The 14,407-nt window shown below is 35.3% G+C and overlaps 2 protein-coding genes across 2 annotated transcripts in view; both read right to left on the bottom strand.

Annotated features, from left to right (window-relative positions):
- The window catches only part of LOC142355630 (ubiquitin-like domain-containing CTD phosphatase 1), a 161,485-nt gene that overhangs the window by 25,054 nt on the left and 122,024 nt on the right, over positions 1-14,407 (bottom strand). The window lies entirely within an intron of this gene.
- LOC142355619 (ribonuclease P protein subunit p29-like) lies at positions 143-3,149 on the bottom strand. Its single transcript, XM_075407731.1, has 5 exons — positions 3,008-3,149; positions 769-885; positions 620-684; positions 422-523; positions 143-351 (listed from the first exon to the last, which is right to left on the bottom strand). Exons 2-5 carry the CDS (start codon positions 786-788, stop codon positions 206-208), a joined length of 333 nt encoding a protein of 110 aa, XP_075263846.1. The 5' UTR covers positions 789-885; positions 3,008-3,149; the 3' UTR covers positions 143-205.

Raw genomic sequence — 14,407 nt, 5'->3', positions numbered from 1 at the left:
GGTGAAAAATCAGTTCATAAAGGGACCAGGCAAATACATGACTTCACGAATTTTAACAAAATTCGATTCCATGATATCTATTCAAATGACAAAACACCGTCAACATTTCTTCCTTTGATTCGGCAACTAATTTAAAAAACGGTTAAGGAAAGCGATTTAAATTCAAAAAAAAAACAATACAATAATCAGTTTTCAGATTGAGTGATCAGAAATTATACTTCCGTTTGATGTTCTGGACTTTCGCTTTCGAACGTGATCTTTCATAAGATTTATTGCACAAAAATTCACCCCGCAGTCGTATTTCGAAGTTTCCGTGATGAATGATGAACACTGATCCAGTTTTGGGTATAACTGAACAAATAGTTTGGAATTTTACCCAATATTTTTAGCTACAAAATGACTACTTTTAACCATCACTTACTTATAAGCCGGTTTTCTGGAGTTACAATTCTGAAGCACTTCTTTAAATCTTGAACAACGATTCCATTGATTCCAACATACGAGAAACACTTGGATTCAGACACTAAAGTCAAAGGAAGTATAGAGGTTGGTTAACCAGGAAATTTGTCAAAATGTATTAATATTTGACAGATCTCGCTTGAGAGTAATTTTTCCCTACCGATCAGGACAGCTCCCGTGAACTCGCATTTATACAGTCGCATTGTGTCCGCAAAATTTCTCTCCCTTAAATCAGAATGAAGAGTTAACCTATGATCATTTCAAAAACAGCTGGCTCAAAATTTGACGAACTTAATATTATAAACTCACTCGGGAAACACTGCATCCATATATTGGTGCCACAACACTGTGAGGGGAATGACTGCGTCGAAACTAAACAACAGGATCGTTTCCGTTTGTGCCCACCAGAAGGATATACGTCCTCATCTGCGGAACACGAGCCATTACATAACAATTCATTATAAAATTTTTTTAAAAAAAGTAAATTAAGAAATGCCCCTCCCCAACACTGGGTAATATTGGCCGGTCCGGGGCCCTCCTAGCACTACGTCTTGATAAAGCATTTCGTACTGATTAAATCTATCAATAAAATGATTATATAAAAACAGCTGAGGAAGAAAAACAAAAGACAGACAGCATTAGAAAACAAATAACTAATCACGAACGTGGACGAGTCAAACTAGCAGCCTACCTTCTTCAACCACAACTCTCATCGAAGCATCAACAATTTCGCGCCGCCTAAGAGTCCTTGACCCGCGAATGCAGAGCATGGAACTCCTCAGGAGAGCAAAGCTGATTTTTGTCCTCAGATATGATATGATATCAGCGTAGCTGTCTTCTTTTCGCGCAGAGAGCTCTGATAACAGTTGTTTCAGCGCTTTTGAAGCTGATGGGCCAGCTCCACCAGTGCATGCGGACAGAATGTTGCTCTCTTAACCACAGTTATTCTTTGTTCATACTTGTTCTTTTCAATAGATTCATGATACTTGAAGGCTTCGCTACTGCTTTCAGGGCAACTTTTTGCCAGCGGGTTGAAAATTTTAACATCAAAATAGGTTTTGTTGAACCTCGATTCCCAAATTCCGTTGGCCTTGATATCTAATCTTGCATCATCATCAGTTGTTGATTTAAGAGCAAAGGTTTCCCCTTGCAACGGCTGAAGATGAGGTTCGATCACCATATCATGACAGACTTCACTTAACAAGTTCGCAATGGAATCGCGGAGTTCATTATGTCTCATGTGCGTGTATCTCCTTTCGGACAGTGGAGGGCATGTGCATCAGTGAAGTTTTCATTGCATGCGCTTAGTGATAGCATCTTCACTGGGTCCCACCCATAGCGAAAGGCTATGCCATCACGAAACTTGCTTTTAGTTAGTTCAAAGTGATATCGCTTCAATGGCATAGCGTTTAACCAGCTTGATGCTTCCTTTTCACTAGCTAAGTCAAGTGAACGAATCTCGTTCTTATTTAATTCGCTCTTAATTTCGAACTTTTTTTGATTTGATAGCAAGCTCTTTCTCCTTTTTTATTTCTTGTATGATCTGTTGTTGCTTTACTTCAACTTCCGGTAAAGTTAGGGATAAACTACTTGACAATTGAACTGATCGTTCAAATTCCTTAAGGCGGTCTTCGGGTTAAAAGGATGTTCAGGCCGCCCTCCCTTATCGGCAACGAGATGTTCCTGTATTTTTGATTGTACGCGGGATTCTTTAATAGGTTAGGTAATAGCTCATTGTTGATTGATATCTCACATTCTTAAAAAGGTCTTCAATATTGGGTGTTGTACGTACTAAGAAAGTCAGTTTATGCTGAGCCGATGAAGTGAACGATTTATAAACATTTTGAGGTGAAACATTGGCATGAGCGGCCAGCTTTTTTAACAGCAATTTCTGCTGCTTTAGTGATCTTTCTACAAATTTCTTTTCTGCATTATCAGAGCCTATTACACTGCCCAGTACTCTAGAAACGTCAACTATTTCCACTTCGGCGTTGACAAAAATCTGCTGTGCTTTTTCTTGTGATGTTGTTTAGTAAAAAGATGTTCTTTAGTAATGATGTGGCATTTGGCAAGATGATAACCGAAAGCAGGACCATGTTTTATCAATGAGTCAAAAGCTTTTCCACGTTATCAAGAGAGCCGACAGCATTGCCATCGTCCGCATACCACTTTTGAACAGTGGAGCAATCGTCAAGAAGTTGAATTAGGGGAATAATGGCAATTTCATACATCGACATCGCAAAGGGGTCGCCTTGGGTTGTACCTTCCTGAGAGAATATTGTTTGTTTGTATGGTACGTGGGTCTGGGGGGAGGGGTGGTGCAAAAAATATGCCCTGGCTAAGTTGGGGGCAACGGAAAAGATCCAAAAAATAAACTAGACAAGACACGAACCTGATAAATGTGTTCACTAGGACGTTTTCAAAGAATTTTCCGGAAGATGGGAAAAACAATAACAACATTGGAGAGCAGCGAATACAAAACTTCGAAGTAACTTAAAAAGCGATGACTTAAAAAGCCTTTCAATAACTTGAAAAGCGAATAACTTACTTAACTTCTGATTGCTTGGGTTTTAAAACATCTAGCAATCTTCTTTCTCTCGACGATAAACAGTTCTTCCTGTAGGTTCTCTTCTTCTTTCGCTGTTCTCGCGTCTTGGCTGCATCACCAAGATTCAACCAAGTACTAGCACTGGACTCCCATCCTTGCTTGGTTACCTGCTCTGAATCCGCGTCAAGCAAACTGGATTCGTTCATATGTTGTCTTTAACAAATCGGGGCTACACTGATTGCCTTTTTGGGACCTCCCAGATCTCTTCTAGTATTTTACACAATATATTTACACTATGTGGGTGAAACATCAGCCTCTACTTGTTAGTTCACAACAATACTTATAAAACGGGTTTTGCAAATAGTACACAAAAACATGAGTCAGCTTTAGTGATAATAATTTGTTGCCACGATTTGTCAACGCGATAGGTCAGCCCTGAGAGGGTCGTTGGAAGTAAGTCATATAAAAAACCATATCAAAGATAGCAAATGCCCCATTGAGTTTTTCCTCCGAGAAAAAATTTGATTCCATTCAAAAGAGATAAGATCTATTTTCAATCCTGTTCATCATTTCTTGTTTACTCAGTCATTGACACCTCAGTCACTTCAACCCGGTTTTAATCTGTACATTCTTTGCTCATATGTGTCAGGGAGATAAATCTAACGACTCAATACAACTAAAAACTTAAAAACACAACTATAACTAACAATTAGCAAAATGGTTATCTCATCTTGTCCTTAATGGGAATTCAAAGCAATTGAAAATTGGATAGAATTGTATATAATTTTTTTGTTTAATTGCGTTTTGAAATAACTGCTGTTTTTGAGTTTACGATTTATTCCGTTGCTTTTGCGGACTGGCGACATGTGTACCAAAAAATTTCATAGGAATGATACACTATTTAACGGAAGTTTTCAATTTATACTTGAACAACCTGCACCGATACGAATCTTTAATTCTTCAAAAACCAAAGCAGAAAAAGGCTAAACCAATTAATATCAAAATTGATAATAATAATTGCAGAAAGACATCAGCTGTACAACCGATACAAACTCATTAAAACAGCGATATTTTCCGAGAGTTCAAAAAATGCCGTTACCTTGTGAAACGAAGACTAAGAGACGTATATAAACAGTTTTTCGCCAACTCTCATAAAATTTGAAACATCGAAGCGGAAATGAAAATTTTTAAAAATCAGAAAATTGCAACAAAGGTATGAATTTTTCCGAATTTGAAGCAAACGCATTCCAGACATAACTGAAAATTTCAACCCCTTAAGTAAAACAATTGATTAATTTCGCAAGCATTCTGGTGATTCGTTTACCTCAATATCAAAACATTAAAGTTCAAGCCTTGTCAACCTAAACAACAGTAAATCAGTAGGTCTAGCATTTGACCATGCGTGGACTTTAAAAATAGGAAAACAATCAATTGATAGGAATCTGCAATTAAATTTTAAGAGTTGTTTTCAAAAAATTTTCCGATTATTGTGAACGATGAATGTCACGCCAATTCTAAAAATAAAGCGATCAACCACTCAAATTAGCAACTATCGACCATTTTTGATCACAATTGTGAACCCAAATGTTGGACTACATCAATCAAAAATCAGTTCAAAAAGAGAAATTTTGATTCCAAAACAAAAACCTGTCAACAGATTCAGTGCTTTTTTCACTGCAATATCAAAGAAAAACACAAAGATCGGAAAAAAATGCAGCTGCTTTAACGCACTGTGATCGTTTTTCGAGAAAGTTCCACTACAATTTTTTCACAAAGAACGATTGCGGTGCGTTAAAAAAGGCTCCCAGATGTCTGAAAACAATTTGATGAAGCTTGGCAAACCACAATGCACAGTTTTAGGACTCCTTATTTTTCTTTTATAAGTTAACGATTTCTCACAAAAAGTTTAAGGTGATATTGTAATTCACAATTAGCAGAAAATCTAAGTATTTTATGTTGATGTGAATACGAGGAAAACTTGAAGAGAAAAAAAGGAATTATTTTATTGAGACAGACAGGTACTTGTAAATAAAGAACTGACTTTTAATGATAATAAATAAGAGCTACCTTTTTCTCTACACGGAATGATTTAGAGCCGATAATTACATAAACCCGAATATAACAAAATCTACTGAGAGCTGTTGGTTTTTAGGAAAACACCCTGAACCAACATTTAATTTATATTTAAGAGTTGATTCAAGTAAAAGGGCGGCTGCTTTTGCTCACTATATATGGTAAGAAATCAAGTAACTTTAAGCTTCTTGTATTCAAACTTGTTATCCTGTCTCATCTTTCATTCATGTGTTTTTTAAAAACAATTTCAGCAAAGAAAATGAAGCAAACAAATGGATATACTATATGGGTCAAAAAACGTGTTATATGCGCTTTACCCATAATCATTTTCGTGATGTTCTTCTCGAATCATATGTCCTACCACCTGAATCAAATATTTCTGTGCTTAATCTGACAAAGCTTTGCAAAAAATTTACTCAGAAACAGATAAAAAGTGTGCAATCCTGCAACAGTAACAACATAACAAAGGCGCATAAGAGCTGATAATAAAAACACAAAAACATACTAAGCAGTATGAAACATTTTCGGTTTCAAGGAGCAACCAAACAGGATTAACTTCATTGTTAAAGTAGAAGCGGAGGGAGATAACATGTTTACAAAACAGCCTAAACAGAGTTCTTGCGAAGTTAGCATGAAAATATTCCAAAAGAAAGACAATTAGTTTCATTTGGTTACTGTTTTTGTATACAAAAACGAAAAGCTTAATTGGTAATATCAACCAATAACCAGAAGTTTATTAGGCGATTTGCGTATAGTTTTGATTTATTCAATACCTTTTTTTAATTATTTTGAATGCATGTACTTTTGGAGATCTCGAAATTGTATACTAATGTACACGCATTTTAACTGGGGGACGTCCCCCCTGGCGAATCGTGTATAAAGTTTTGTCACGGGTGGGGAGGTCCCCACCCGTTACGAATCATGCTTAACGTTTTGACAGAGGTGGAGACGGCCCACCCCGTTACTGATCCTGACTTTTTTAAAACTCTGAATACTTTTTCTGTTGTAATAAAACTAATGAGGATTGAAAATCGAACGTCACTAACCTGATGGAATACTGAAGTAAGGGTAGAAAAGATTGGTGATTTTTATAAGATTTGCTTCCAATGTATGAAATTTAATAGTTTTGCGAATCTGAAATCACACAAGTGGTATTAATTTTATGGATTGTATCGCACATTTGTTTGAATTGACAAGTAGGTGCGAAGTAAAAAAAAGTTGAAAAGTTGGTGATTTTTAGATTTGGAGAGGAGTTTCAAATAGAGACTCGAAACGAATATGCAAATGAGAAAAAAAGGACGAGAAATTTTTGTGAAAATTGACTGAAAAAGTGAAGAAATTTGGGACTTAAATTGTGTCTGAAATCTGGTTAAAAAAGCAGTATTATGAGTTCAATATTATATCTAGAAATGCGTGATATGGGTCTAATTAGATTTTGGCGAATTCAAGTGTTAAAAACAATGCAAAATTGGAAATTTTCGAGGTTAGAAGCTGGAATAAAATGCTTTCTGCTAGTTAAAATGGAGTCGGCAAGAAAAATATTTTGATTAAAATTTGTTCAAACAAATAATAATCAGTAATTGGGTGTTGTTTATGTCTTCGTTTTTGTTAAAATTTTGGTCTTTTTGATTAAAAAGGCAAAGGAAACAGTCCACTGAAATTTACGCTTTCAAACTTAAAATGGTTTAGTTTGAAATGTCGTTATGATTTATTGTGTTGAAATTGAGGATGAAATGTTTGAGAGAATTAGCACAAAAAGCATTTTTTAGCAATTTTTGACGGCTATTAACACATTTTTTTGATGAAAACAACTCGTTGAGATGTCCTTGTATGACGTCACTATATGGCGGACAAAACGCGGGCGGGGAACCAAAATTTGGTTATGTTCGAGTTTGAATTCTATTTTTAGCATATATAGGCAATCAAAAAAACAAAACTGAATTAAGGAAAAGTCCTCTTAAAAAGTTTTATTGGTATTGCACTCTTTTTCAATTAAAATCAATGCTAGCGGCATTTTGTAAACCTCGCTTACGGTGTATTGATACATTTAAAGTTTGTTTTCTCTCAAGGGAAACAAAATAAATTGTCACTGAATTTTTTTGAATATTATCGTGACGTTCTCCAAAAAACTTTGTGATCTAACAAACGAATTGATCTTGCCTCAGTAAAAACACACGAAACAACTTTTATTAAACTCTCCGGTTCCTCAAAAACAAAATCCGAGGAGATTTGTATCAACCAGAAATGACTCTCTCAGCTGCTGAATTCGATCTCCTTGACCATAAAACAGAAACCATTCGAGACTTCTCTTTTCGAAGAGTTGCTAAAAAAGGGAAGGCAACGAACTGTTTGTGAAAGTGATTTCAATGAAAGACGCCAGTACAAAAGTAGACAAACAAAAAAATCTCGACAAAGAATTACAAACAAAGAAAGCGGAAGTGACAAAGAAAACTAACTAAAAATTGCGGAGTCAATGTTTGAGCGCACACCAGAATCAGAATGTTTTCGTCAGTTTGCCAAACAATATCCTTATTTTATATCTCAAAGTGAACCTATTTTTGGCCACACAGTGACTAAGAACTTTGCTTACAGCTTGCATATGAATGATGTTTTTGAAAAGTGACAGGATTTCATTATCATGTTATTGCCTCCAACGACCAACTTCCTCAGTCCGTCAAATGTACATCATCCAAAACTTTTCAGTATACCTTGCCTTTTCAGGTGTTTTAACCTATTTATTAAAACTAATTTAACAAAAACAGCTTTCATTGGAGAAATGAAGAACAAAATTGACTGAGCCGTGAAATTCAATTAGCAATACTTCTTGAGCTTTGCATACTCTAAGCGGAAACTACCTAACGTTGATTGTGTTTTTACCAATAGTGTACAAACTCAAACTGATTTTTTGCCTACTCGTATGATTGATAGATTTTGTAATTTTTATAATGGTTGATTGTACGGCAAGTTTTTTAAAAAAATTAATATGAGAAAAAGTGGTTAGGGTTGTTGCTTGTTGACAATAATATAATAATATTAAATTTTAATATGGAATCAGAATCTTTAAATTTTTGTTTGTGTTCTTTTGTTGCCTTTGAATAAAGAATTGAGCTAAACATTGAATTGGATAACTGTCCAGTCCCAAGTTATTCCCTGCCCACGTTCGCCAATAAAATTCGAAGCATCCAGAGTATTGAAGTAAAAAAGGGTTAAAGTTTGTTGAGACCGGAGTTCCAACATTTGATTGACCATTTTTGTGAACAACAATTTGGCTCAAATTAAATTTCTGGCAGTGAAAAGGTTTAGTGCAATTAGTTCCAAGATATGCTTGTTTGTTGCATTGCAATTATCACACGTCGCGCTGGTTCTTTCGAATAAAGAGACTCATAGCTTCAACTTCTTATTCCAGTTGTAGCTAAAAAAGTTCGTAGCAATACTTCTGTATAGCGATACACGGCAAGTTTTTTTAGTAGAGCTCTCTCAATTGCCGTCAAAACATGATCCACTGTGAATTTTTTAACGTACAGGTTAGCTTTAATTATTTTAAATTTGTGATGTTTGTTTGACTCAGAATTTACATTGAAATCAGTCGTAGACCTTGCGACTCTGAGATTACACAAGTGGTATTAATTTGATGGATTGAATGGCCCATAGGTTTGATTTGGCAAGTAGGTGCGAAGTATAAAAATTGAAAGGTCGCTGATTATCAAATTTGGAGAGAAGTTTCAAATAGAGTCTCGAACTGAATATGCAAATGAGAAAAAAAGGAGGAGAAATTATTGTGAAAATTGCTTGAAAAAGTGAAATTTTTTGAAGATAATAGTGACGTTCTCCAAAAATAATTGTGCTCTAACAAACGAATTGATCTTTCCTCAGGAAAAACACACGAAACAGTGGACACTTATATTACTCTCCAGTTCTTCAAAATTAAAATCCGAGGAGATTTGTATCAACCAAATAATTACTCTCTCAGCTGCTGACTTCGGTCTTCTTGACCATAAAACAAAAACCATTCGAGACTTCTCTTCTCGAGGAACTGCAAGAAAAGGGAAGGCAACGAACTGGTTGTGAGAGTGATCTCAAAGAAAGACCCCAGTACAAAAGTGGACGAGCAAAAAGATCTCGACAAAGAATTACAAACAAAGAAAGCGGAAGTGACAAAGAGAACTAAATAAAAATTGTGGAGGCAATGTTTGAGCGCACACCAGAATCAAAATGTTTTCTTCAGTTTGCCGAACAAAAATTTTATTTTATATCTCAAAGTGAACCTATCTTTTGTCACACAGTGACAAAGAATTTTGCTTACAGCTTGTATATGAACGATGAGTTTTTTAAAGGATTTCATTATCATGTTATTGCCTCCAACGACCAACTTCCTGATTCCTTCAAGTGTACAGCATCCAAAACCTTTCAGTATACCTTGCCTTTTCACGTGTTTAAAACTATTTATTAAAACTAATTTAACAAAAAGAGCTTTCATTGGAGAAATGAAGAACAAAATTGACTGAGCCGTGAAATTCAATTAGCAATACTTCTTGAGCTTTGCATACTCTAAGCGGAAACTACCTAACGTTGATTGTGTTTTTACCAATAGTGTACAAACTCAAACTGATTTTTTGCCTACTTGTACGATTGATAGATTTTGTAGTTTTTATAATGGTTGATTGTACAGCAAGTATTCTGAAACACTTTATATAAAAAAAGTGGTTAGGGTTGTTTGCATGTTGACAATAAAAAAATAATGACAAATTTTAATATGGAATAATAATCTTTAAATTTTTGTTTGGGTAATTTTGTTCTCTTTGAGGAAAGAATTGAGCAAAAGATTGATTGGGATATCTGTCTAGTCCCAAGTTATTCCCTGCACACGTTTGTCAATAAAATTCGAAGCTTCCAGAGTATTGAAGTAAAAAAAAAGGTTAAAATTTGTTGAGACCGGAGTTCCAACAATAGGTTGACCATTTTTTTGAACAACAATTTGGCTCAAATTAAATTTCTGGCAGTGAAAAGGGTTAATGCGATTAGTTCCAAGATATCCTTGATTGTTGCCTTGCAATTATCATACGTCGCACAGGTTCTTTCGAAAAAAAAATACTCATAGCTCCAATTTCTTATTCCAGTTGTAGCTAAAAAACTCGTGGCAATACTTCTGTATAGCGATACACGGCAAGTGTTTTTAGTAGAGCTCTCTCAATTGCCGTCAAAACATGATCCACTGTGATTTTTTCTAACGTAAAGATTAGCTCTAATTATTTTAAATTTGTAATGTTTGTTTGACTCGGAATTTACATTAAAGTCAATCGTAGACTTTGCGACTCTGAGATCACACAAGTGGTATTAATTTTATGGATTGTATGACCCATATGTTTGAATTGGCAAGTAGGTGCGAAGTAAAAAAATTGAAAGGTCGCTGATTATCAAATTTGGAGAGAAGTTTCAAATAGAATCTCGAACTGAATATGCAAATGAGAAAAAAAGGAGCAGAAATTATTGTGAAAATTGACTGAAAAAGTGAAGAAGTTTGGGAACTAAACTCTGTCTAAAATTTGGTTAAAAAAGAAAAATTATGAGTTCATTATTGTGTCTGGAAATGCGTGATATGGGGCTAATTAGGATTTGGCGATTTTAAGCGTTAAAAACAGTGTAAACAGAGAGCTTAAGTTGTGTTATTGCAATCAGTTTGCGCAAAAAAACGGACAAAGTTTCGAAGAACGGACAAAAAGTGGTAATTTTTGATGACAAAAAGTTTTAAAAAAATGTTTTCCAACGCCAATAATAAGTTTTGTATACTTTAAACTATGTACTTATATGGTAGGGGAAATACTGTTGACGAATCGCGTTTACAATAAATGTTATATAGTTAAAAATGTTATCTTTATTTTTTATTGGAATTTTTATTTGAAAAGTATCAAAAAAGTGCAAAATGGTAATTTTCGATGTGAGAAGTGGGAGTAAAATATTTTCTGCTAGTTAAAATGGAGTCGGTAAGAAAAACATTTTGATTAAAAAATTGTTCAAACAAATAACAATCAGTAATTGGATGTTATCCATGTGTTTGTTTTTGTGTCAATTTTTGGTTTTTTTGATGAAAAAGTGAAAATGAACAGTCCGTCGAAGTTTACGCTTTCAAATTTAATATTGTTCAGTTTAAGACGCGGTTATGATTTTTTGTGTTGATATTGCGGATGAAAAATATAAAAGAATAAGAACAAAAAAGCATGTTCAGCAACTTTGACGGCAATTAACAGACTTTTGTTGATGAAGACAACTCTTTGAGATGTTCTTGTATGACGTCACTATATGGCGAAAAAAACGCGGGCGGGTAACCACAATTTGGTTAAGTTTGAGTTTGAATTTTATTTTTAGCATATATAGGCAATCGAAAAAATAAAACTGAATTAAGAAAAAGTCCTCTTAAAAAGTTTTATTGGTATTGCACTTTCTCTTAAATTAAAATTAAAGCTAGCGGCATTTTGTAAACCTCGCTTACGGGGTATTGATATCATTTAAAATTCTTTTTCTGTCAATGGAAACAAAGTTGTGACTGACAATTTTTGAAGATAATAGTGACGTTATCCACGAAATGTTGTGCTCTAACAAACGAATTGTTCTTGCCTCAGTAAAAACACACGAAGCAGCGGACACTTATATTACTCTCCGGTTCTTCAAAAACAAAATCTGAGGAGATTTGTATCAACCAAATAATTACTCTCTCAGCTGCTGACTTCGGTCTTCTTGACCATAAAACAAAAACCATTCCAGACTTCTCTTCTCGAGAAACTGCAAAGAAAGGGAAGGCAACGAACCGGTTGTGAAAGTAATCTCACAGAAAGACCCCAGTACAAAAGTAGAGAAACCAAAAAATCTCGACAAAGAATTACAAACAAAGAAAGCGGAATTGACAAAGAAAACTAACTAAAAAATTGTGGAGGCAATGTTTGAGCGCACACCAGAATCAAAATGTTTTCTTCAGTTTGCCAAACAAAATTTTTATTTTATATCTCAAAGTGAACCTATCTTTGGTCACACAGTGACAAAGAACTTTGCTTACAGCTTGTATATGAACGATGAGTTTTTTAAAGGATTTCATTATCATGTTATTGCCTACAACGACCAACTTCCTGATTCCTTCAAGTGTACACCATCCAAAACCACTCAGTGTACATTGTTGTTTTTTCATGTATTTTAGACTATTTATTAGAACTATTTTAACAAAAACAGCTTTCTTTGGAGAAATGAAGAAGAGGATTGACTAAGCCGTGAAAGTAATCTCACAGAAAGACCCCAGTACAAAAGAAGAGAAACAAAAAAATCTCGACAAAGAATTACAAACAAAGAAAGCGGAAGTGACAAAGACAACTAACTAAAAAATTGTGGAGGCGATGTTTGAGCGCACACCAGAATCAGAATGTTTTCGTCAGTATGCCAAACATTTTCTTTATTTTATATCTCAAAGTGAACCTATCCTTGGTCACACAGTGACAAAGAACTTTGCTTACAACTTGTATATGAACGATGAGTTTTGTAAAGGATTTCATTATCATGTTATTGCCTCCAACGACCAACTTCATGATTCCTTCAAGTGTACACTATCCAAAATCACTCAGTGTACATTGTTTTTTTTTCACGTATTTTAGACTATTTATTAGAACTAATTTAACAAAAACAGCTTTCTTTGGAGAAGTGAAGAAGAGGATTGACTAAGCCGTGAAATACAATTAGCGCTATTTCTCGAGCTTTGCAAACTCCAAGTGGAAACTACCTAACGTTGATTGTGTTTTTACCAATAGTGTATAAACTCAAATTGATTTTTTGCCTACTTGTACGATTGATATATTTTGTAGTGTTGATAATGGTTGATTGTACGGCAAGATTTCCAAAATACGTAATATAATAATTACTGGTTAGGGTTGTGTTCATGTTGACAATAATATATTATTGATAATATTTAATATGGAATCAAAATCTTTAAATTATTGTTTGTGTTCTTTTGTTGTCTTTGAAGAAAAAATTGGGCAACAGATTGATTAGGATAACTGTCCAGGGTTATACCCTGCCCACCTTTGTCACTAAATTTAGAAGCTTCCAGAGTATTGTAATAAAAGGTGGTTAAAATTTGTTGAGATCGGAGTTCCAACAGTAGGTTGACCATTTTTGTGAACAACAATTTGGCTCAAATTAAGTTTCTGGCAGCGAAAAAGGTTAGTTCGAAGATATGCCTGATTGATGCATTGCAATTATCATATGTCGCACTGGTTCTTTCAAAAAAATAAACTCATGCTTCCAAATTCTTATTCCAGTTGTAGCTGAAAATTTCGTGGCAATACGCGGCAGGTGTTTTTCTTAGAGTTTTCTCAATTTCTCTATAAACATGATCCACTGTCATTTTTTTAACGTACAGATTAGTTTTAATTATTTTAACTTTGTATTGTTTGTTTGACTCGGAATTTACAATAAAATCATTCGTACACCTTATAAATGAGATATACAGAGTGACACCACTAAGCAACCCTTTATCAAAAATTAAAATGTCTGGACCTCATTTACCGTTAATCCCATCAGCAGTCAGTGTTGCTCCTTTGCCGCCACAAGCACTCCCACTACACGCCAATAACCCCGTAGCGAATAATGTCAAACCGTTACCCCTTTCTCCGCCTGCACAATTCGTTTCCTCCGCAATTTATTCATCCACCGCCCCCACAAAAGTTGTGTCAGCCTCAAAATTTTGTACCCATAACCCACGCAGCTCCTGCGCATCCAGATCCAAAAGTCTGGCGTTTTTGTGCATCAGTCCCAAATAATGCAGTACCACTCGTAGGTACATCTGTTATCGTAAACACCGTACAACTGTCCCCGTTAAGCAACACTCAGGTCCCTACAGCGCTCAGCTCTTCTTTTCATGTACAAGCATCAGCAGGTTCCCAAAATTACGTAACACCAGACTTCATGCAAGCGAATCCATTTAGTTCTTCCGCAGGTGCCCCTCCACCTTTGTCACTCCGATCATTGCGCCAACGTATGGGACAAACTTTCCGAACCTGTTGTGTTGTGGTGACCGACCGCATCCCACACTTTCGACCCCTTCTTTGGACTCCACGAATTTGATAAACCAGTTGTGAGATGCAATCAGTTGTTAGAAGAAAGATCCACTGCCCAAGTGGGAGTTGTCAGAGACAATGGTGACCCCCTGCAGTGGCATTAATGGCTCGGACAATATAAAAGCGCCATAGACTCACATTCCTCAACTTATGATGTCAAGTTAACGTACTTAAAAACTCCTGAAACTAGAAAAACAGAAACCGCCATCGCTGAGTTCGCCTACTGTGGCGT

Source organism: Convolutriloba macropyga, chromosome 2 (assembly GCF_964194025.1).
Source record: "Convolutriloba macropyga chromosome 2, txConMacr16.3, whole genome shotgun sequence".
Lineage (NCBI taxonomy): Eukaryota > Metazoa > Xenacoelomorpha > Acoela > Convolutidae > Convolutriloba > Convolutriloba macropyga.
Note: the sequence above shows the minus strand (reverse complement) of the source record. Positions and strands in the feature narration are given on the sequence as shown.

Excerpts from the sequence above, each read along its gene's own strand:
- LOC142355619 (XM_075407731.1), bottom strand. The coding sequence starts at position 788 with ATGGATGCAGTGTTTCCCGA. Across the intron at positions 685-768 it reads ATGGATGCAGTGTTTCCCGA|GGAGAGAAATTTTGCGGACA; the intron begins GTGAGTTTATAA and ends TTCTGATTTAAG. Across the intron at positions 524-619 it reads CACGGGAGCTGTCCTGATCG|TGTCTGAATCCAAGTGTTTC; the intron begins GTAGGGAAAAAT and ends CTTTGACTTTAG.